We start from the raw sequence: 23,119 nt of genomic DNA on the forward strand, positions 1-23,119 counted from the left end.
AAATTCAGTGAGCTGCTTTTGCAGCCCCTGATGCGAGATTCGATATGTACACAGGCCCCTACCGAGACCCTTTCGGAGTCTGGTATGCCTCAGAAATCTTCTTCGTCTTCCGAGCCTTTGGCTGTCTCTGCCTCGGTTGGGTCTAGAGCCGCGATGCAGGCACCGGCTTCCGAGGAGGCCTCTCGTACTACCGAATCTAGACAAAAAAGTCTTCTCATCTGACTACCATTTCTTCAGACCGATGGATACTCTTAGGCCTAGAAGATAGGGCACTCCTAGAAAATCTACCTCTAGCCACCGTCTTGCTCCTGCTCCTCCACCCCAAGCACGAATGCTTAAAATGGCGGAAGATCTCATCTCCCTTACCAGGGGGCAGTCAGGCCAGAACTTCTAAAAGGAAAAGACGCCCTTCTCCTGAAATTGAGAGAACAGGATTCTGAAGAATCTAATTATTCAGATTTTGAAGAGAAACAACAACCTCTGACTGCTTATGAGGATTCAGATGCAGAGGAATCAATTCCTTCTGCCGCCCCACCAGAAGACCTTTCCTTTGGGGAAACCCTTCACACCCTCAGGGAACATTTCCAAAGGGAATCTCAGGATTTCCCCCTTCTACGAAAAGACTAAGAGAGTTTCTGGACCTGCTGTAGCACAGACCCCTACCCATACCCCCTATTTTAGAAGTGGTGGATGATATTTTCCATGAATCCAGCTTAGCCCCTGACACCCTCCCACCTGTTCCCAGTAAACCTGACAGGTATTACGGATTCTCACAATTACCTGTACAGAAGTCCTGCTGAGACCCAGAGGTCATTACACAGAGACCTAAAGGAGCTAAGACATAACTTCTGACAAGGATTCCAGAGCTCTGGACAGATGGGATAAAACAGTATGTACCTCTGCAACCTTAGCTATCAGAGCACTCAACTGTCAGTTCCATATGTTAAAATATCAACACACTTTGGAACTATTCAAATAAAAGAATTCAACCTTTCCTGACTGTGCCAATTCGAAAGAGTAGATTTACTACACTCTACTTATCAAGTGGCCAAACGCTCATTACACTGTGGATATGACGCCCGTGAAGCCTCAAGCAGGGCAGCAGTGTCAGGATCTGTCATTAGGAGACATGCATGGTTGAAGGAACAGCCTCTCCCTGATCATGTCAAATCAAAATTAATTGATGCACCCCTGGATAAGGACCACCTGTTTGGAGTAAAAGCAGAAAAGGTGCTTATAAAGATGGAAGACAAAGCAAAATCTATGCAAACAGTAAAAAATTTCTTTCAGCTACAACCTCCTAAGTTCAGCAGGAATTTTCCCTCTAAACACTGGTCCTTTCCTGCACCTGGCAGACAGGGGCAAGGTAAGCTCCACCGGGACAGTCCACCAAGGCTCCTATCCCAGGGGCAGCAGAGAACCAAACAGTGGACCACTTCCGCTCCAGAAGCAGGGAGTTTTAAGCCATCCCTCTACGGCAAGAACTTTCAATGACTCCCTGTCTTCCCTCTGCCCTCTTGCCACCCACGAAAAATTAGGAGGAAGGCTGTCCCTCTGCAATGAAAATTGGCTTTCTGTAACAAAGGACCCAATGGGTCTTAAAGAATATTTTTCAAGGATACAAATTCTCCTTCAGTGAACTCCCTGTTCCAAGAGGGTACCCAGACTTGCCTCCAAATCTGTGAGGAGAGGCATTGAAACTGTTCCAAACTCTGATACCCCAAGGGGCAGTAGAACCTGTGCCCTCAGATCAAAAAGGTAAAGGCTTTTATTACAGACTATTCCTTGTTCCCAGAAAAGAGGGAACCTGGCACCCCATCCTGGATCTGTCCATCCTGAACACCTCCCTGGTGGTCCCCAAATTCAAAATGCTAACTTTGCAGCAACTGCTGCCTATGCTGACCAGAATTGTCTGGTTAGTTACTCTAGATCTAAAAGATGCCTACCTCCACATCCCCATATGGGAATCCTGCAGGAAATTCCTTTGCTTCAGAGCAGGATCACAGCACTTTCAGTTCTCTGCGCTACCCTTTGGCTTATCTACTGCTCCCAGTGTAGTCACCAAATGCTTAGCCCCGGTCATAGCCTTTTGCAGACAGAAAAATATACAGATCTACCCTTATCTGGACAACTGCCTCATTCAGGCAGAGTGCAAAGAGAAGCTACTCAAGGACCTCCTCTTTGTCAAAACTCTCCTAACCTCCTTAGAGTACACCGTCAATGAGAAGAAATACAAGCAAACACCCTTCAGGAAGATCATTTTCTTAGGATCACTGCTGGACACAGCATCCCAAATGGCCTTCCTGTCCCCAGAAAAGCAGAGCTTCCTGCCTGTCTACTTTACCCAGCTGGCTTCCAGAAGTCACCACACTGCGAGGAATTTCTTGCAAGCCTTGGGGTATATGGCATTTTGCATCCTTCTAATTCCTCTGGCCAGGCTTCACATGAGAAAATTTCAGTGGTATCTAAAGAACCTTTGGTGTCGGCACTCTCAACCACTAGAGAGCTCTTTACCTCTGATCCCTTGCATAAGGGCCAATTTTTTCTGGTGGGCAGGGGCCTGCTCCAACAACAAGGGTCTTCCCTTCGCCCTGTGAATGGAAATGATTCTGTTCCTGGAGCCACCCCAGAGGGGGCAATACCTCACAACCTTATATCCCTCTTATCCTGGACTACCTAACAGAGCTGCTTAATAGTGGCCTCTCCTTCTCTTCTATTAAGATCCATGCCTCAGCCATTTCAGCTCATTTTGACACAGACCAGTTCCTGTTCTCCCATCCTTTGATCAAACAATTCCTCAGAGGGGCTTCTAATGTCAGACCTCCCAGAAGGCACCCATGCCATCCTGGGACCTGAATTATGTTTTGGAAAAACTAACCTTACCACCCTTCGAACCTGCTGCTTCAGCAGAACTAAGATTCCTCTCCTGGAAGACTGCCTTTCTCCTAGCTATCACCTCAGCTAGAAGGGTTTCAGAACTTCAGGCACTGATGGCTATTGAGCCCTTCATCATTTTCCTTGCAGACAGAGTTTCCCTGAAGACTAATCCCTCCTTTATGCCCAAGGTGGTATCTAATGTGACTCTCAACCAGGCCATACATCTACCCACCTTCTTTCCTAACCCTTAAAACAAGGGGGAAAGAATTTTGCACTCGCTGGATGTGCACAGACAACTCAGGTACTGTCTGGACCATACTAAACCCTTCAGAAAAACAGACCAACTTCTTGTCAGCTTTGCCCCAGGAGTAGAGGGGAAGCCCATTTCCAAGCAAACCATTCCTAAATGGATAGCACAGTATATCCATTTCTGCTACATATTACATGGGGACCCCCCTCCCAAATCTATTCAGACCCATTCCACAAGGGCAGCCTCCACTTCCACAGCATTCCTCAGAGGAGTTCCCACCAGGGACATCCTGGAAGCTGCCACCTGGACTTCTGTCCGTACTTTTACCAAGCATTACCACTTACCTCTATTTTCTAAGGCTACGGCTGAGTTTGCATCTGCAGAGCTTGCTGACCGAGGCCTAAGTCTCTTACTAATCCTACCCACCCCTCTCCTCAGCTTTGGGAATCCTCCCACAGGTGATGACTGCAACAGTGAAACATGAAGAACATAGTACAGTTCTGTGCACTTACCATAAATGTAGATGTTTGAGTGTATTCACTGTTGCATTCCTGGTTTCCCTCTCTCCTTCCCCCTTATATCTTCTTACTTTAGGGAGACATAGCTTCTCTAGGTGGCTTTTAGCCATCACGACCTCTTTAACTTATTACCTGGGTTTCTGACTGATTAGGACAAGAAAAACTGATGTAATGAAGTCGGCTGCCTTGCTTTATAGCACTGACGACCTGACGTTAGTCAGCAAACGATAGCAGCTGACGCAGAAAAACATTGACTCTGGTATTCAGGCCGGCTGAGGGCTACAACAGCAGAGATAACCCACAGTTGATGACAGCAACAGTGAATACACTCAAACATCTGCATTTATGTTAAGTACACAACTGTACTTTTCTTCTGGCCACATTACCTGATTTGTCAAAAGGACAGGATATCTCTTTGGACTAACCCTTCCTACCTAAAGTGATGTCGGAAGCAAATCTTAACCAGTCAATTAACCTACCGGTCACATTTACAAATATTTTCTAACAAGAGAGAAATTATGCTTCATTTACTGGATATTCTTAGACAGCTCAGATTCTGCAGTCAGAACTAAAGACCAAAGGAAAACAGAACAACTGTTTGTATCCTTTTCCAAGACCAGATTGGGCAAAGTAGCATCAGAAGTGACCCTAGCTAGATGCCTCATTGATTGCATTATCTTTGTTTACAAGAGTAACCTTGAGGACCACCCAAGATTACTCTAGCTGGGAACTCTGTTCCATCACTTGAGGAACAGATGAAAAAGACATCAGTTATTAAAGTTATGTACTTAACATAATTCAGCATCTGTGTTGTCTTTGTCCTTAACTTCCCACCCTCCAGTTCTCCCTTCCTCTTGATTGTCTCCTGGTGTGCCCTGAGGGATGCTCCTTATTAGGCTTGCTGTTTGGGTTCCAGAGCTCTGTTATAGTGACTGTTCTTCTGTTTCACACTTTTCTAGTAGCTTTCTTTTGCCTCAAAGACTGCTGTATGCTATCCCCTTTCTCATGTTGTGTTTAGCTGAATAGAGGGCAAACTCTGTTTGAGGTAACTAAGGGTAAGACAGTGGTTATGGGTAAGGAGAGAAGCCAGAGCTACTGAGCCTGAAGTCTGTCTGAGCATGGATCCAAGACACATCATTTGATGAAGGACAAAATGGATAACTATATTGTACTCTTCAGTCTTGGATAACTTAATGTTGGGTAGTGATTTCATTTGTCTTGTAAATTATTTAAACTCTAGTACTGGGAGGAAATTGGGACTGACTTCTACTGCTGAAGTCTTTAAAAACTGTATAGAGATTCTTAATCTAAAATGTGCATTTAGTTTTAGATACGTAAACTACGCCAAAATAAAACTTTAATGCAAAGCTTTCGGGCTAACCACCCTTCATCAGTACATAAAATACTACATGTCATTTTCACTTTTAAATAGGGCACATTAAAAATCACATGTCACAGCCAGCCTATCATCATTTGTTAACAAATATTACTTTTAAAACAACAGTACCTAAAATTCATAGGTATGTACATATGTATATAACAATATATACAGATAAAATATACACATATAAACAACATAAATGTGAATGCCAGTAGATATATTAATAGAAGTAGTATGCATGCACCACATACTTTTAAAGATACTGAGGGCACAATTGATAAGAGCAAGTAAGCTAAATACTGAGGAGGATAATTTTATAAACCAAGCTAGAGAAATGATACAAGAATTTAAAGGAAATGGTTACTCTAATCAGATTGTAAATGAAATGTATGTGGATGTGGTTAGAGGAAGACGAGATAGATATAAACCAATTCTTAGCGTAAATATGTTGCAAACAACACATCTACCAGAAAGAAAAGGGACTATAGTTAGGTATGTTACTACATTCAATGTCATTACTAAGGATATACATTCTGTTATAGAGAAAAATTGGACAATGCTAATGGCTATGCCTGAGATTAAGAGTATAGTTGGAGAGAGACCGCAATTTTCTTATAGGAATTCTAGAACACAGAAACAAAAATTGTGTTATAAGGATTTTAGGGAGATTAAAGGAAAAGTTCAATGGAAAACAGGGACAAGAAAGTGCTATAACTGTAGTTGTAATGATATCTATGATGGAGCAGATAATTTTAAACACCCTATAACTAATGAAATGTATACTTTCACAACAAATGTAATTTGTAGTACAACTCAGGTGGTATACCTGGCTACATGTGTATCATGTACATCATTTTATGTAGGTAAGACCACAAGGAAATTGAGCAAACGAATAATAGAGCACAAATCAGAAGAAATGTGGCCACTAATGCTCTTAGTAAGCATATATCTGAGAATAATAGTTCGCATAGGTTTAAGTTTAGAGGGATAGACACAGTGACTATTGGAAATAGAGGAGGTGACATGAACAGCATGTTAGAGTTAAAGGAATATGAATGGATTATTTGACTCCAGGCAGATGCTGAACCAGGTTTGAATAATGCAGTCAGTTTGAAACCTGTACTGGCAAAACGACAAAGGGAGAATCTTTGGTTCTACAACATTCTTATAGTATTCTAAAGATACTTGAATTGTAATATAGAAAGGCTGTCTGAATATTTAAAACTTTTTATACCTTATATATTCTCTATATTATTTATGTTGTTTATATGTGTATATTTTATCTGTATATATTGTTTGTGTATATATATATATATATATATATATATATATATATATATATATATATATACATATCTATGAATTTTAGGTACTGTTGTTTTAAAAGTAATATTTGTTAACAAATGATGATAGGCTGGCTGTGACATGTGATTTTGAATGTGCCCTATTTAAAAGTGAAAATGAAATGTAGTATTTTATGTACTGATGAAGGGTGGTCAGCCCGAAAGCTTTGCATTAAATTTTTATTTTGGCGTAGTTTACGTATTTGGAGTTTATTGTTTATTGGTTTTTGAGCATTTAGTTTTAGAGACAGGGGATCTTTGATTTTTCTCATCATTATTTTAATTATGATACCCAAACTAAGTTTGGTAGAATATTTAATATCACAAGGTATAATTTCAAAAATATTAATATTTAACATTGCCTCATTCCCTATATCTGATCATAACGCACATGTTAAAATTTGAGATAACCTTTAAAAAATTAACATTACTCGCTAGAATACCTGCATACATAACTAAACTAAAATTTAAACTATGGCTACTTTCTGAAGTAGACTGGAAAAAAAACACTGTTGGAATAAATACAATCATGGTATGGGACAAATTAAAGGCATACATTTTTGGCAGATCTTTAGCCTGGTGTAAACAAAAATATTAAAAACTGGGAAACAGAATTACTAAATATCCATTGAGAACTACAAAAGGCTAAAGCCAACCTCCAAACCCCTGATAAAACCACAATAAAAGAAATAGAAAAATCAAAATATACAGATATTCTGTCGCACAAAGCAGCTCTAGCAATGGAAAAACTAAAGACAGCCTCTGTCGCCATGTCTCCAAAACATATGCACAGCCTATCCAAAAGAGTTAAAATACAATCAAAACCCAGTGATATTCTAGAAATAAAGAATATAAAGTAAAAATGTGCTAACATTGGAAATATTCTTGAAACATTTAGGCAGTATTATATGCCCTTAAATCAAGAAATGGAATATATTGATATTGACTTAAACATACATTTTGACCACTCATTCCAAATAAAGATTTCACCTGAATTGAAAAAATTAACTTGGGAAAGTATTAATAAAAATGAAAGTATTAATAAAAATAGAACAGCTCAAACTTAATAAAGCATCAGATATTGATGGAATATTCTCAGAAATATGTAGACTATTTTCCCTGGATATTGTCTCATTCTTTTATAAAACTCTTACAGATGTTCAAACATGAATCAGAACCTCCTCCTTGGAAATATTCTTTAATCACTCCCTATTCTTTAAGAAAACAGTAACCCATTTATCACACTGTTTGTATAGACCCGTTTTCCTTCTAAACAATGGTTATACGTTTTTGTCAGTTTTTGCAGAGAGATTGAAAGATCCTTTATCATTGTTTAATAATTGTGGATCAAAACTGGTTTTGTATATCAGAGACAAAAGCATGAAAGTATTGGAAGAGTATTAACCATTATAGAAATCATAAATGATTTTTTATCAGTCTAGATGCTGAAAATTTTTTATTCCCAAAATTGGAATTATTTAAAACCCTAAAATTTGGTTTACCTTTACACTTCATATCTTTTCCAACATGTATATTAAAAATAATAGGACTTATGTTAAACTAGGGCCATTTACTTCTGAATTTAGTAATCTGACGAAGGGAACTAATAAGGGGTGCCCATTGACTCCTATCATATTCCCCATAGATATTGAAATTTTAGCAATCTCAATTTGTACTGATACAAATATCAAAGGTTTCGAAACTTCAGACAATTCTAATTCTAAGATTATTATTTGCTGATGATATCTTATTAACTGTTTCAAACACACAACTCTACAATAATTAGATTCCACTGTTAAACATTTTGTCATGTTCAGGTCTCTTCTTTAATACCAAAAAAATCAAATGTATTTGCTATTAAGCATGAAAAGAACATTGCAAGTAAGTAAAATAATATTCTTAGTACAAAAGAACATTGCAAGTAAGTAAAATGATATTCTTGGTACCTTATCAACACTGGAATGTTTAGGCTTTATAACAAAGAAAACAATAGAGGAAACAAGAAATATAAACTAGAAAATATTCAGATAATCTAAGCTTTATCTTCTAAGTGGAATAAAATATTACTATCACTTAAAGATAGACTGCATTTATTAAAAAAGGTCCTTTTTCCAGAAATATTGTATATAATACAAGGCCTATCCCTTCCTTCAGGTAAATCACAAACAAAAGAAGTAAGTTACTGTAGAAGTTCCTTTGGTACCCCCCAAAAAATCAAGACTGACTTTACACTACCAGAATAAACTAATGGATTTAGGAGGGATAAACTTGTCAAAACAGCAATTTTCAAAATCATATTAAATTGGTTTGACCCTAGCTATAAATCTAATTGAAAAACTTTACATTTATCACTCCTGAATACAAAAAGAGTCCACAGTAAATATTAACAATAGTACTACAAATGGTTCCTTCTGCCATTGCTTTTGTAATTGTGTTCAGTATAATATGTCATCTTATAAATCATCTATGTATGTAAATCTTGTTCTAAAATGTTTAGAAATACAATTTTCTGTAATATAAACTTGAAACAATTAATTGAGACAACTATTACTTTCAGAAGAACTAAAAATCTCTTTAATAAACCATACCTGAGCAAAATCAGAGGTAGAGAGGAAAAAAATTCATCCATCAGTAACAGTGTTTTAAGGACAAGAAAGTAAAAGAGATGCCTCAACCTTTAATTTAGATTCTCAGAATTGATTATATTTACAAAACATAAAAATGTCTACTTGAGATAAACTTTTTTTCTCTTGCACAATCAAAATGTAAAGACATTCCAAAATTAATTCATTCTTTTATGAAATAGTATACATTAAATCAATAATAGATAACTTAATTTCCAAAATGTACATTTTTTTCAACGGTAATATAAACAAATTTTGAAAATACATTACATTAGGTCATAATATATCTCTGAAAACAAATCCGTCAACCATTGAAATCTCTCAGAAACACATCTAGGTCTCTCTACTGGCATATCATTACATTGAAATTTATATATAGATAACTTTCTAACACCAAACATGGATAAAAATATTAACAATAGGAAAACTGAATGTTGGAGAGGTACACAGACTTGTAATGCAGATTGGTCTCACATTTTCTGTGATTATAGAATGCTATTGGATTGAAATAGAGGACTTCCTGAAGGCCTTACTGTTTGACGCGTTTTCTCTAATTAAGCTATTAGTATCACTAAATATACGTGAAAATCACAAAATGATTGGAAATCATCTCCTAGGACACTTCTAGCAGTGGCAGGGAAAACATGCCCAAGAAATGGAGAAGGACAACTTTACCACAATCTGAAGAAATCTCAGTTTCCTTAAAAGAAACAGCCACCAGAGTGGTAAACATGAAAGAAAGCAGAATTTATCCAAAATCTCTTACCAAAAATCCTTGAATTAAAGTGCTTTTGCTTACTGACTTGTTTCAACGTAACACTCCCACTTAAAGCTGAAATATTGTAATGACTCTAATTATCTTCCATGCATAATTGTGTTACTGTTATAGAAGTTTTTTTAGACTAGAAGCTTTGTGTTTTGTAACTACTGAAAGAAAATTCTCGGGCTTGTTGTACATAGGACTGCAATGATATTGCTCCTATGGTAGGAATGGCAAAGGAGAGGATACAGGGATATTTTAAGATTTAGGGCTGTAAGTAGATTCTCCTTTCTATAGTGCTAGAAAATGTTTCCATAGGATCCCTGACCCTGGTTACTTAGATCCATTAGTTCTTTTGTGTTCTCCGAGTGCTTTTGCCTTCTCTGCCTACTGACCATCAAGCCTTCTCCTTCAGCACAGCCCATTTGTTTCCTTTCTGGGGTAGTTCCAGGTGATGCCAAGAAATGGCCTAGGAGTTCATACATGCTGCCACTGCAGTGTTTATGCCTTCAACTGGCACCTGGGTGATGACATGTATATATAGGTTTTACCCTGCCAGTTGATGTGTGCAAATCCATCACTGCAGAGGCATCCTGTACCATATTCGTGTGTGTGTGTGTGTGTGTGTGTATATATATATATATATATATATATATATATCTACATACATACGTGTGTGTGTGTGTGTGTGTCTGTGTGTGGACATATATATCTATATATGGGTCTACTTTACTTACCCGAATGCCCACATCACCAACTTCTACTTTACCAAGATGAATACATCGACAAACCAGAAGACAGACATTCCACTCAAACCGCTTGGCCATCCTGTTGAACTTTGCCCCTTACCCCTACGGTAGTGTGATCTCAGAGTTGGTATATTTAGTTAGGGGGTGTAGGTCAAAGCCCCCCACATGGGTGGGTTTACTTTTGGAGGTTTTTTTTTTCGGTATGTCGAAGTGGTTACTTACCTAGAGTTGGATGTCGGGTCTTCGGTTTGTCAGTGTATTCATCTCAGTAAAGTGGAAGTCGGTGATGTGGGCGTTCGGGTAAGTGAAATAGATCCCTATATCTATATCTACAGATCCCTATCAGGTGATCGAGTTTTCAGCAACTTGAAATTCATATGGTCAGGACTACGTGATCGAGTTCCTGAAAACACACACACAAGCATCAATCTCTTTTTTACATTTTTGCAGGGAGGCAAGCCCCCCCCCCCTGCAAATTATATATACCAACTCCAAGATTGCACTACAATGAGGAAAAGGGTAAATTTCCCAAACTGCACTGTACAGCGACCTCCATTCAAAAGCTTTAGGTTTGCAAAAACTCGATCATGTGGTCCCGATGTTATGAATTTAGAGTTTCTGAAAACTCTATCAACTAATAGGGATCTATATATACATCTACATATATATATATATATATATATATATATATATATATATATATGTGTGTGTATGTGTGTGAGAGTCTTTGTATGTGTACTCTTTTACACACACACACACACACACACACACACACACACACACACCTTTGAGGGCTACTTTCACCAGTTTGGGATTGCAAGGCCCACTACCCAGTGGCTTCTAGTAACATACAAGCTTCCTCTTGCACAGGAACAGTTGGCTGGACTTGAGGCCACCATTCCCTTTCCTGAGGATGTACGAACTGCAGTATAAGAGGCTCCATCGCACCCTCTTTTGCCCAGCTCTTCCAATATCAAAGTCATTTTTCAAACTCTGGTCATTCCGGGTCATAGTCTCACTCTCACTGCCAACACAGGTAGGAGAAAGTTCCATTATTGTTTAACTTAAGAAGCAACATAAATACATTCTTTAATGGTAAATTTGTTACGTTAATTTGGTACTTTTACACAATTGCTATTTTAGTGAGTTATTTTTCCTTTTCATATTGTCATAGCCTGTTACTGAACTGATGGTTTACAAATTGTTTAAATAAATACTGATTTATTTTTGTTTCGTATTTTGTTTGCAGTTTAAAATGGGTAATTATTTAAGTGGAGTAAATTTCATTCTTTCTATTTCTTTTTCCTTAGAGAAACTTTGCCTACCCATGATCCTGTCTACATTTAGCCACTTTTCATTTTTTCACATGGCTGCAAACATGTACGTGTTATGGAGCTTTTCTTCTAGTATTGTCTCCATGTTGGGGAGGGAGCAGTTTTTGGCAGCATACCTTTCTGCAGGTGAGACCAGTTATCTATATAGCCATGTATACTGAAGTATGTGCAGTTTGCATCAGAACCCCACAGACTTGTGATCAATTGTAACCATATATGTTGGTGATGTCTTATGTTTTTGTATTTCTCCTTTGGTTATGATGTCTCACAAGTAACTTGCCTCTCCTCTGATGAATGTTAGTACTTTAATCAGCTGATTGTCACTGTGTGATGTCCTTCATGGATGCATCTGCAGTCATAACAAGTGGGTTGTCTCAAGTGGGTTGTCCTGGTCAGGCAGCCCTGCACAAAGTCCGGTCCGCTTCGCTGATGATGTCTTCTCCCACCGCGTCATCTCTGCTGGTCTTCGGTAAAGCATCAGCTCAGTCTTTCTTGGTCGGTCGGATCCAGAGATTACTTCCTTTCTTGCCTCAGCGATGTCAGAAAAAAAGTTAACAATTGTTTAACCTGTGAAACAAATACCTCATAAAGATTTCCACTCTTACTGTCTGCCTTGTTTAGGCCCAGCCCACGACGTAGCAGCCTGTTCGGCCTGTGCCTCTTTCAACAGAACAGTTTTCGGTACTGATTTTTTCTCCGACTACCCCAAAACTGCTCAAAGTACAGCTGAACCTATTCTTACAACTGAGGCCCCTGCTACAATTCTTGAATCGACCTCAGAAATTTTACCCACTACGGTGACTGACTTATCAGATACCATCCTTGGATGTCTCTACCCCAGCACGGTGCTGCTAGGCCTCCAGCAGCCATGTCCATTAAGGCCTTCACCAGGGCTAAAGCAGCCAAGACTACTAAATCAGTGCCTGTTAAACCCCTCATCCAGGCCCTCTTCTAGTTCTCAAATGCTTTCTTTGGCAGAAGATTTAATTTCTTTAATTAGAGGATCTCAATCTCACCCAGACAGGGCCTCTCAGCCCCAGAGAAGAGACCTAGGGCAGAGCCCCTGAGCCAGTGTCTTCTGATGATTCTGCTCATGAATCAGACATAACTGACCAGCCTGAGGCTCCTTTTCCAATAGATTCTGATGCTGAAGAATCCATTCCAGCTGCTTCCCACCAGAAGAATTCTCCTTTGGAGAAACCCTGCATGCCATGCGAGAACAGTTCCAATGGCAGCAACAGATTTTCAGACTCCAGAAAAAGACTTAGGACTTTTCTGCACCTACCACAGCACAGGCCCTTAGCTATACCTCCTGTTCTCTCTGTGGTGGATGATGCTTTCAATGATGTTTGCTCCGCTCAGATTCTTTTACCCCAGCCCTGCTAAACCAGACAGATTTTACAGGGTGCCAGATACTCATCACCACCTTTACAAGGCTCCTCTTGCAGACCCAGAAACCATATCCCAGGGTCCCAAGGCAGTAGAACCACAGCTAAAACCCTATTCCTTCTGAAAGGGAAGCAAGGTCACTAGACAGATGGGGTAAAAAGGTCTACACTTCAGCTACTCTCTCAGCTAGAGCTTTAAACTGTCAGTTTCACATGATACAATACCAAGAGTTTATGCTTGATCAGTTAACTAAAAAGCTAACTACTGATGAATCTCTTGATAAGAAATATGTATTAGAGATGGTAAATAACATACAACAGGTTAGTAACCATTCTTTGAAATGTGGCTATGATGCACTGGAGGCTTCATTTAGATCAGCCATGACAGGCACAGTGATAAGAAGACATGCATGGTTAAAGGAACAAGCTTTACCGGATCATGTTAAAGCTAAGTTGCTAGATGCTCCTATGGACAAGACAAGTTTGTTTGGTACACCTGCCCAGCAGGTCATGAAGAAAATGGAAGAAAAGGCAAAATCTGTTCAAACTGTTAAAGATTTCCTGCAAGTCCAAAAATTGGTCCTTTCCTGACTCTACAAGACTTCAAAGGGGCAGGAATAGGCGTTCCAGAGGCAGAACTCAATCCAGAGGAGGTGCCTACAGAGGCCGACAGTGGCAAGGTAACAGCAGAGGCACAGACACAGCCACTGCCTCTACATCAGCACAGCCACAGTGACTTAATCCTAAATCCGCCTCAGGGAACAAATAGCAGCTCCTCTAGGCGGAAAGTTAACCTTATTTTCAAAAACTGGCACTACATAACAAAAGACAAGTGGATTTTACAAACCATAGATCAAGGTTACGGTTTCACTTCCACACTTTACCAGTCAAAGAGGAATGCCAAATCTACCTCCACATCAAAAACAGAGGCTCTCGCCAGATAATGGAGTTAGCAAACATGAGAGCTGTGGAAAGAGTGCCAACAGCAGAACAAGGAAAGGGGTTCTACTCCAGACTATTCCTAGTTCCAAGAAAGGAAAAAGTTGGAGACCAATTCCCTGTCCACCTTAAATACATACATCATTGTCCCAAAATTCAAAATGCTGACCCTACAGCAACTTCTTCCCATGCTGGGCAAGGAGTCTTGGCTGGTAACTCTAGATCTCAAGGAGGCATACCTGAATCTGCAGAAGATACCTCAGATTTCTTGCAGGATCAGAGCACTTTCAATTCTCAGCATTGCCCTTTGGCTTATCTACGAGTATTCACAAAATGCCTGGCATCAGTAATCGCCCATTGCAGACTACAGGGATTCAAATTTACCCATACCTGGACGACTGCCTGCGGACAACAAAAGCAAGCTGACAACAGATTTACAAAGGGTCATTTACTTGCTACAAGGACTGGGATACACAGTCAATTTACAAAAGTCAAGGCTGATACCATCCCAAACAAGGACATTCTTTGGACACAGTACAACAAATGGCATTCCTGACTACAGAAAAACAAAAGAACTTCCTCTTTACTTCTTGGCACTAACAAAACTGAACAAGTTAACAGCAAGAAAATTTCTACAGGCCTTGGGCTTCATGGCATCATGCATAATCTTGGTCCCATTTGCCAGACTACATATGAGGAAACTACAGTGGTACCTAAAGAATTTATGGTCCCAACACAGACACAGTCTAGAAACAGAAATCCCACTAATTCCATGCTTAAAACAGGAGTTCCTATGGTGGGCTCAGGCATGCCAGTCAAACCCAGGCCTGCCCTTCCGCAGATGTCAACCAAGCCAGACCATCACAACAGGCGCTTTCAGATCTGGGATGGGGGCCCACATGCTGGACAAATAGGATTGTGGACACAGCATCAAATTCACCTGCACATCAACCTAAAAGAAATGCTGGCAGTAAAACTGGCAATCCAAAGTTCAAACCTTTCCTCCAGTTGATAAGGACAGACAACACCACAGTCATGTGGTACATCAACAAACATCATTCATACCCCTATGCAGAATGACCTTGGAGCTGTGGACCCTGGCACTCAGCTACAACATTCAGTTACAGGCAATATTTGTACGGGGAAAGACAATACTCTAGCAGACATACTAAGCAGAACCACTTGGATGCCCACGAATGGAGCTGCACCCGGACATCTTCAAGACCATCTCAAAGAAATGGGGAATGCCACAGATAGACCTATTCGCATCACCTCTCAATCACCAGCTCGAAAAATTCTGGACATTCCACCCACTAGCATGGAAAGTGGACTCACTCTCCTTCAACTGGAAAGGCCTAACAGCATATGCATTTCCTCCTCTTCCTCTGATACACAAGGTACTGCTAAAGATCAAGGAAGAACGCCAAGGATAATCCTGATAGCCCCAAACTGGCCAAGACAACACTGGTATCCACTACTGAACAACATGTCCCTGATGCCTTTGATGTTAACTCAGAACAACTACAGCATCATACATCCAAACCTAAAACACTGCAACTGACTGCATGGAACATCACATAGCAGCAGCTAATCCAGAACTTTCCCAAAGAGTTAAAGACATTATTCTTGAGACCTTCAACAAGAAAGAACTATGCTGGAAAATGGAAAAGGTTTGTCATTTGAGGAAAAGATGTGTCAAACATAGATATGCCTAACATTCTGGAGTATCTGGCGAACTTCTTCATTCAGGCCTGTCCTACTCCTCCATCAAGATACATGCATCAGCTATTTCAGCAGAATACAGCTTTGATCCTCCTGTTTTTCACACCTTGCTCAGGCAGTTCCTCAGAGGAATCAAGAATGTAAAACCTCCCAGGAAACCACCATTACCAGCTTGGGACTTAAACTTTGTGCTAGAAAAGTTGACACTAGCACCCTTTGAACCAGCAGCAACAGCAGACCTACAACACCTGTCATGGAAAACTGCTTTCCTACTGGCAATTACTTCAGCAAGGAGGGTTTCAGAACTACAGGCCTTAATGGCAGGGCAACCCCTCCCTAACTTCCACCAAGATAGAGTGTCCTTGAGGACTAATCCTACATTTATGCCTAAGGTGGTATCCAGAGTATCTTTAAACCAGGCAATCCACCTACCTTCCTTCTTTCCCAACCCACAAAACAGAGGGAAAGATACTGCACATACCTTGATGTACAGAGCAGCACGCTACTACTTGGACAGAACAAAAATAGCAGAAAGACTGACCAACTTTTGTAGCCTATGCAACTGGAAGGAAGGAAAAGCTATTTCCAAACAGACAATCTCCAAATGGATAGGAAATTGCATTACTCCTTCCATGGAAAACCAATTCCACAGAACATAAGACCTCATTCCAGCCACTACCACAGCTTTCTTCTACTTGGACCTCCGTGCATACATTTGCCAAGCATTATAATTTGCCTCTTTATTCCAGATCCCGAGCAGGGTTTGCCACTGCTGTACTGCAAGGGATCTTAAACACACCATAATCTACCTTTATCCTCCTTGACTGCAGATGCATCCATGAAGGACATAGTACAGTTTTGTACCTACCATAAATGTAGATGTTGTATTTGTTTGTATATATGTACATATATGCTTATTGTTGTGTTTACCTCTATCTATTTGGAAACATTGGCATCTATCCAAATTTTACCCTGCAAGAGGGCTACTGGCATCTGGGGCAAGAAACACTGAGGAAAATGGCGACATCATCAGCAGCGGACATCGGTTTGGAAGAATCCGACCGACTGGGGCTGCCTGGCTGCCTGGCGAACAACCCACTTGCTATGACTGCATCCAGAGTTAGACATCTACATTTACATCTACATTAAAACTGTACATCAGCGAGAAGCGGACGGACTTTGGAATCCGGCCGGCTGCCTGGCCTGCTGGCCACAGGACAGGACAACCCCCACTTTATGACTGCAGATGACATCCAGATCGGACAGCATCTACATTTATGTGTTTTCTGAGTCAGAAAGGAAACAGCAAGAGATCTGCAACAGGTGCTAAATGCTTGTAACTGTGAATGACTGGTGCATAATGGTTTCCACATCTGGCTGCCTCAGAATTATTCTGCTCCCCATTTTCATAAGCAGGATTAAAATAAATCAATCCTTGATTTTTGGTACTTTTTGCTCTTTCCTTAGGTGATTTAATGGCCTGCATCCATCCAAAAATTGGAGCTTTTCTCCCCTGGCCTCCACCTAAACTTTTTTTTTGACAAAATCCTGTCGAACAAACACAGTAAACAAAAGCAAAATAAGTAACAAAAAGTGAAAGCATAGTTGCCAGAAGATGTTCTGAGCATTTAACCAAACCAATGATGTGACTGAAAGCATATGACTAAAATTAAAAGATCTGATGTCAATTTTCATTCTGTCCCTCAACTGTTTTTTTCAGATCCAAACCTCGGATCCAACTCTGCCGTTACTAAAGCTTGTGGTAACCAAAAAGCTTGCAAGCTTCTCCCTTAACCATAATGCACCAACCCTTAACATACCCCAGGTCTCATTTGCCAGTTTTTGAGAAAAGACGTGGTCAGCCTTAGCTTTCAAGTTTCTGTTATTAAAAAGCAGATGTTTATTTTTTCTACAAAATAATCTTATATTTCTCTTACACTTTTTATTCCCTTACCCTCGTGCAGCAATGTAGTTCTGTTTTACCATTGTTGGTAGTTTTTCTCCCTATTTTTACACTCTTGTGTAATTATAATTACCATTGGTGGTATTATTTTTCTGTTTTACAAAAAAAAGTTCTTATCTTGTGCTTCTGTGTTGTTTTTGTTATTGATGCTGGTATGGCTGAAAAGGGTCATTTCAGTTTTAAAAAAATGTCTGAAATATGGGCACAGATTGCCTCTTTCAGGCACCCATATGCTTTGTGTTTATTGCTTAGGTTCACCGCATCTGCATGAGTATTGTTCTGTTTGCCATAACTTTAATCCCATAGAGTTGAGGATAGAAAATGTAAGGTTATTCTTAAAGGTTTATTACTGTCATCTTCTGGTGAAGCTATCACTTGGGGCTCAGTTCCCCCAAAGTAAAGCCTAAGGAGTCAAAATCTCAGTCTCTGGTACTACTGCTTCCTCAACTCCATCTTCAGAGTCTTCTGGGAAGAGATCAAAATCGGATCCCAGAAGGTCTCAAACCACCTCCCAATCAGATCCAAAGAAAAAGAGAATAATGGATCCTACTTCCTCAGATCCAGCTAAGAAGTCTTCAGATCAGACTGTTTCAGGTCCTATTATTTTGCCAAGAACCTAGTATTCTCCCTCTTTTGATCTTGTGCCTTCCAGGGTCCCTTCCCCCTTTATGGAAAGGCACCGTTCAAAGTCACCTTCCTTGATTTGTCTTGTTCATCGAGGAGTTTGACTAAGAAAGATGTGGATCGAATGACGAAGAAGTTTCTGTATGCACAATCTAGATTGTTGCTTTAACTGCACCCACGATTTTGAGTCAGGAAAGCTCATCCATCGACCATACCACCACCTCATACTCCTTCTCTGATCCCTTTGGTTGCTTTAGAGTCCCTGCATCAGAGCTTTTCAGGTCCATCTGGCTTGGATCCGAAGATAACCTTATCTTCAGATCCAAGGCTTATTCTGAGTGCCCCGGCTCTGGCATCTTTGAGTCCGGAGGACTTTGAGCCAAAGCTTTCTTGTCAGATCTGAGGCATTGGAGTTGACTCCGAAGGTTTCAAATCCATCTCTGCACCTTGGTGTTTTGGGACTGAATAGATCAGCTCTGACTTCCTCCTTGGGGAGATTGCTTTCGGGGCAGGATGAGACAGAGGTCCAGAATCCTGCCTTCTTGTTGCCAAGGTCTTCTCCCTCCAGGGCAGTCTGCCTTCGAGGTTGTAAAGAGAGTATTTTCTGCTCCATTAGGACTGACTGATCCCACCCCCTTGGATCTTCAGTCTAGTGGCTGTATGTCTCTGCTCGTGGAAATTCATCATTTTACTCCAGAGGGGCAGACAGCTAAAGACTCTTAGACCACCCAGCAGGGTTTCATAGTTTCTTTTGACACTTCTTCAGAGCACCCCACCGAGTATGTCCCTAGGAACCGAAAGTGCAAGAGGAGAAACCGGACTCTCTACAAGAGTCCGTCACTGAGGATACTGATTTCAACAAGGGTGAAGGGGTCCCTATGGTCACCTCCAGAAGACATCTCATTTAGAGGCATCCTTGAGATGCTGAATTAGAGAGGTGGTGGACCCCCAGAAACCCTTTAGAGGAGTCAGTATTTCTGGAGGCCTTTGGAGCTTGACCCATCTAACCTCCCGGGTTACTCCGCCTGCCACTGAACTCATTTATTTGGTTTCTCAGCAAGCATGGAAGGAGCTTGACTCAGTTTAGCCACTGCCTGACAGGGCCAGATAGGATCCTAACAGGGGTGTCTAGGATACTGGACAGTCTTGGGAACCATGTCTGTACTTCAGCAACCTTTAGTCTTAGGTCGCTGAACTGTTTGGCACATTTTACTAGGTTGCAAAAAGACTTCATCAAAGAACTTTCAAAATCCCTTTCAGGGACCGTTTCTGATGAGGCCCAGTCATCTGTGACCTCTCACTTGGCTACTCTCCAGTCTATTTTGAATTCATCCATTAGGCTTATTTCACATGCAGCTGAAGGTGCCTCAAAGGCAGCAGGTTCAGGCATATCCATCAGGAGGCATACCTGGATGCGCTTAAGTGATTTTGCAGAGCCCTTCCCATCCTCGTTTATCAGTGCCCCCTTTGACAGCAGTTCTTTGTTTGGCCCCAAAGTGAAGAGCACCGTATACATGTGTGAGAAAGATGGAAAGACCCTCTCCGCAGTGGGTGTATGTTTTTCGACCCCTCAGACATCCTTTTCTAGGAATCAGTGAGGTGGTCAGAAGATGTGGTGCAAGACGTCCCAGGGTCCATTCCAGGACACAAATGGAGAAAGTTCCTTAGGGGCAGAGGGGGAAGTCTAATGGACGATGCCCCCATGGCAGTGGAAGCCCGCAAAACCAGGGGTCCAGAGACTCTTTCTCCAACAGACCCTACCAGCATTCCTGAAAGGAGCCATGATTGTCCTCCTCTGGAGGCAGAGAGCCTGGCTAGACATAAAAGATACTTGAGTGCAGAGAGTTGTTTCCAGAGATTACTTAATTTCCTTTTCCCTTCCACCTGCAACTGTATGCAAAATCTCAGTGTTCATTCAGTCAGAGGAAAGCAGCAGCGCCAGAAATACAAAAGCTTCTAGAAAGTCTTCCAAGAGGTCCCACCAGACCAGAGAGAATCTGGAACTTCAGATTTTTTAGTGCCATAGAAAACAGGACTGGGGACCAATTTTGGATATCAGCAACTAAGTCAGTTCGACATAGTTTTGGATGGTCATGGTTCAGTCCAGTCTCCCTTTCTTGGGCAAAGATGACTGAATGTGCTCAGTAGACCTTCTGGATGTGTACTATCACATAAAGATGAACGGATGATCCAGAAGATGTTTACACTTCTGGCTGGAAGACGCTCACTACCAATTCAGTTCGGTGTCCTTTGGCCTCACCACAGCCCCCAGGGTATTTACCAAATGCATGGCAGTGGTGACAGCTCACTTGAGACTGCAAGGATTCTATGCGTTTCCATATCTAGACGACTGGCCCATTACTGCCCTTACCAGGCATCTGCTAATCAGGGCAAGAGGTCAGGTTCTGCAGGTCTGTTTTCATCTGGGAATAACCATAAACTACAAGTCTCACCTGCAACCGATTCAAATTTTGGAATTCATAGGAGCAGTTTTCAACATATCAGTGACAGCTTCTCTTCCTGTCTTGAGGACAAGACTATAAGATTCCAAGTCAAGAGAATAATTAGCAGTGCCAGTGTTTCAGCCCAGTTGATCCTGCAGGCCTTGGGGGTCAGTGTCATCTTGCCATAATCTTAGTTCCTCTAGCAAGGTTTCATATGAAAATTCTTCACTGGATGCTAGCAGCACAATGGTCCATTCTTTACCAACACTTGTCAACACAAGTAAGGATCCCACAGGCAAGCAAGACTGACCGCTGATGGATTCATTTAGATCAAGTTCTGTAAAGCCGTCCATTCATTCTCCTTCAGCCCACTGCCATAGTGACCATGGCTGCTTCCAAGATTTTTTTTGGGGGGGGGGGCTTTCTGGACAGAACCGTCCAAGGCACTTGGTCCCCTGAAGAGGCCAACTTGCATATCAATGTCTTGGAGATGAGCGCAATGCTTTTAGCGTTGCAAGCCTTCAAAACGCTCTTACTTCAGAGGCGATTGCGATTCAGTGGGATATGTCAGTAGGTTGGTACAGGAACCAAATCATACCCCTTGTGTCAAGAAACGCTCAGTGGCAATGGGTGATCTCATCCAACTGCTTTCTCATAGCAATGCACATTCCGAGGAAATCCAGCGTGATAGCAGACAAATTGAGCAGGTCCATTCTTTTACATCATGAGTGGTCTCTTAACAGGAAAGTGACAGAAATTTTTTTTGCCAGTGGGGCCAGTCTTGCTGCAGTCTTTTTGTTTCTCCCCTAAACAACAAATGCAGCAGCTTCTTTGCCTAATCTCTCCTCAGTGGGAGTCGCTGAGGGACACTGTACTTCACACTTGGCCTCCTGGTCTGCTTTATGCTTACCCACTAATTTCTCTGATTCCAAAATTCCTGCAGAAAGCCAGAAGGTTGAATAGCAGAGTTGCCTTCATTGCACCTTATTGGCCTTATCATTACGAACTAACCCTACCTTTATGCCAAAGGTGGTGTCCATTGTGCCTCTAAACCAAACCATTCATTTACCCACCTTTTATCCAAACCCCCAGAATAAAGGGGAAAGGCTCCTACACTCTTTGGACATTCACAGGCAATTACGTTTCTACTTGGATAAAACAAAGGCTTTCAGAAAATCTGATCAGCTCTTTATATCCTATGCTGCAGGATCACAAGGAAAGGCTATCTCAAAAAAGACAATTTCAAAATGGATAGGACATTGTATCCGTTTCTGCTACACACACCATGGGAAACCTGTACCTGGTAACATTAGGCCCCAATTCCACCAGGGCTACAGCAGCATCAGCAGCCTTCCTCAGAGGGGTGTCAACCAAGGATATTTTGGAGGCTGCAACTTGGAGTTCAAAGCACAACTTCACCAAGCACTACCACTTTCCTCTATGCTCAAAAACCAGGGCTGGCTTTGCAACTGCAGTTCTGCAGGGCCTACTAGCCTCTCCAAACCCTGTTTAGTACCAACTGCCCAGCCTTAGCTTTGGGATTCAACCCAAGTGGGATGACTGCAGCAGTGTAACACGATGAACATAGTACAGTTTTGTACCTACCATAAATGTAGATGCTCGAGTGTTCACACTGCTGCAGTCCAGGTTACCCGCCCACCATCCCCTCTTCTTACCTGGGTTTTTAGGTGGAAGGTTGGACAAGAGATTTTTTGCAAGTCACTTGGAGAAGCAGTCCGTTTTGTAGGATATTGGCTACTAGAAGAATTAATGGGGCCTGTTTAGACTACACACTTGGATATTACAGATGCTGGTAATTCCATATTGCTGGGGTCAATTTAGAGAAGGCTGTTTCAACAGTGGTGGTTTTGAATCTGACAAGAGATCATCAATACTGGGTGCTACACCCCTCCCCACAACTTGAAACCTGAAAAGACTGAAATATAAGAAAGAATCTCCGCGGCAGCTAGAACACTAAAAGAATTGCTGCTCTGCCCTCAGCATCCTACTAATAAGGTTAATATTGTGTTGCAAATATTATTGAATTAAAGCCCTCGGTCTATAGCAGTGGAGGTGTCCCCAACTACAGACTAGCGGAATCCCTAGCATTACTAAGTTTCATATGGAAACCAACTGTGAAACTAAGCCTATAGCAACTACGTAACACTTTAAAGTAAGGAGCATACCTGTAGAAACTCAGGGC

The 23,119-nt window shown here is 41.2% G+C and overlaps 1 protein-coding gene across 1 annotated transcript in view; it reads left to right on the plus strand.

The window, feature by feature from the left end:
• Positions 1-23,119, plus strand: part of PARL (presenilin associated rhomboid like) — a 1,565,180-nt gene that overhangs the window by 973,777 nt on the left and 568,284 nt on the right. Inside the window, exon 6 of the mRNA XM_044070014.1 lies at positions 11,813-11,962. Within this exon, the coding sequence (XP_043925949.1) occupies positions 11,813-11,962 (150 nt within the window). The remainder of the gene's footprint in view (positions 1-11,812; positions 11,963-23,119) is intronic.

The sequence above is a fragment of the Protopterus annectens genome, chromosome 4.part1 (assembly GCF_019279795.1).
Source record: "Protopterus annectens isolate FY-2018-M chromosome 4.part1, PAN1.0, whole genome shotgun sequence".
Taxonomy (NCBI): domain Eukaryota; kingdom Metazoa; phylum Chordata; order Ceratodontiformes; family Protopteridae; genus Protopterus; species Protopterus annectens.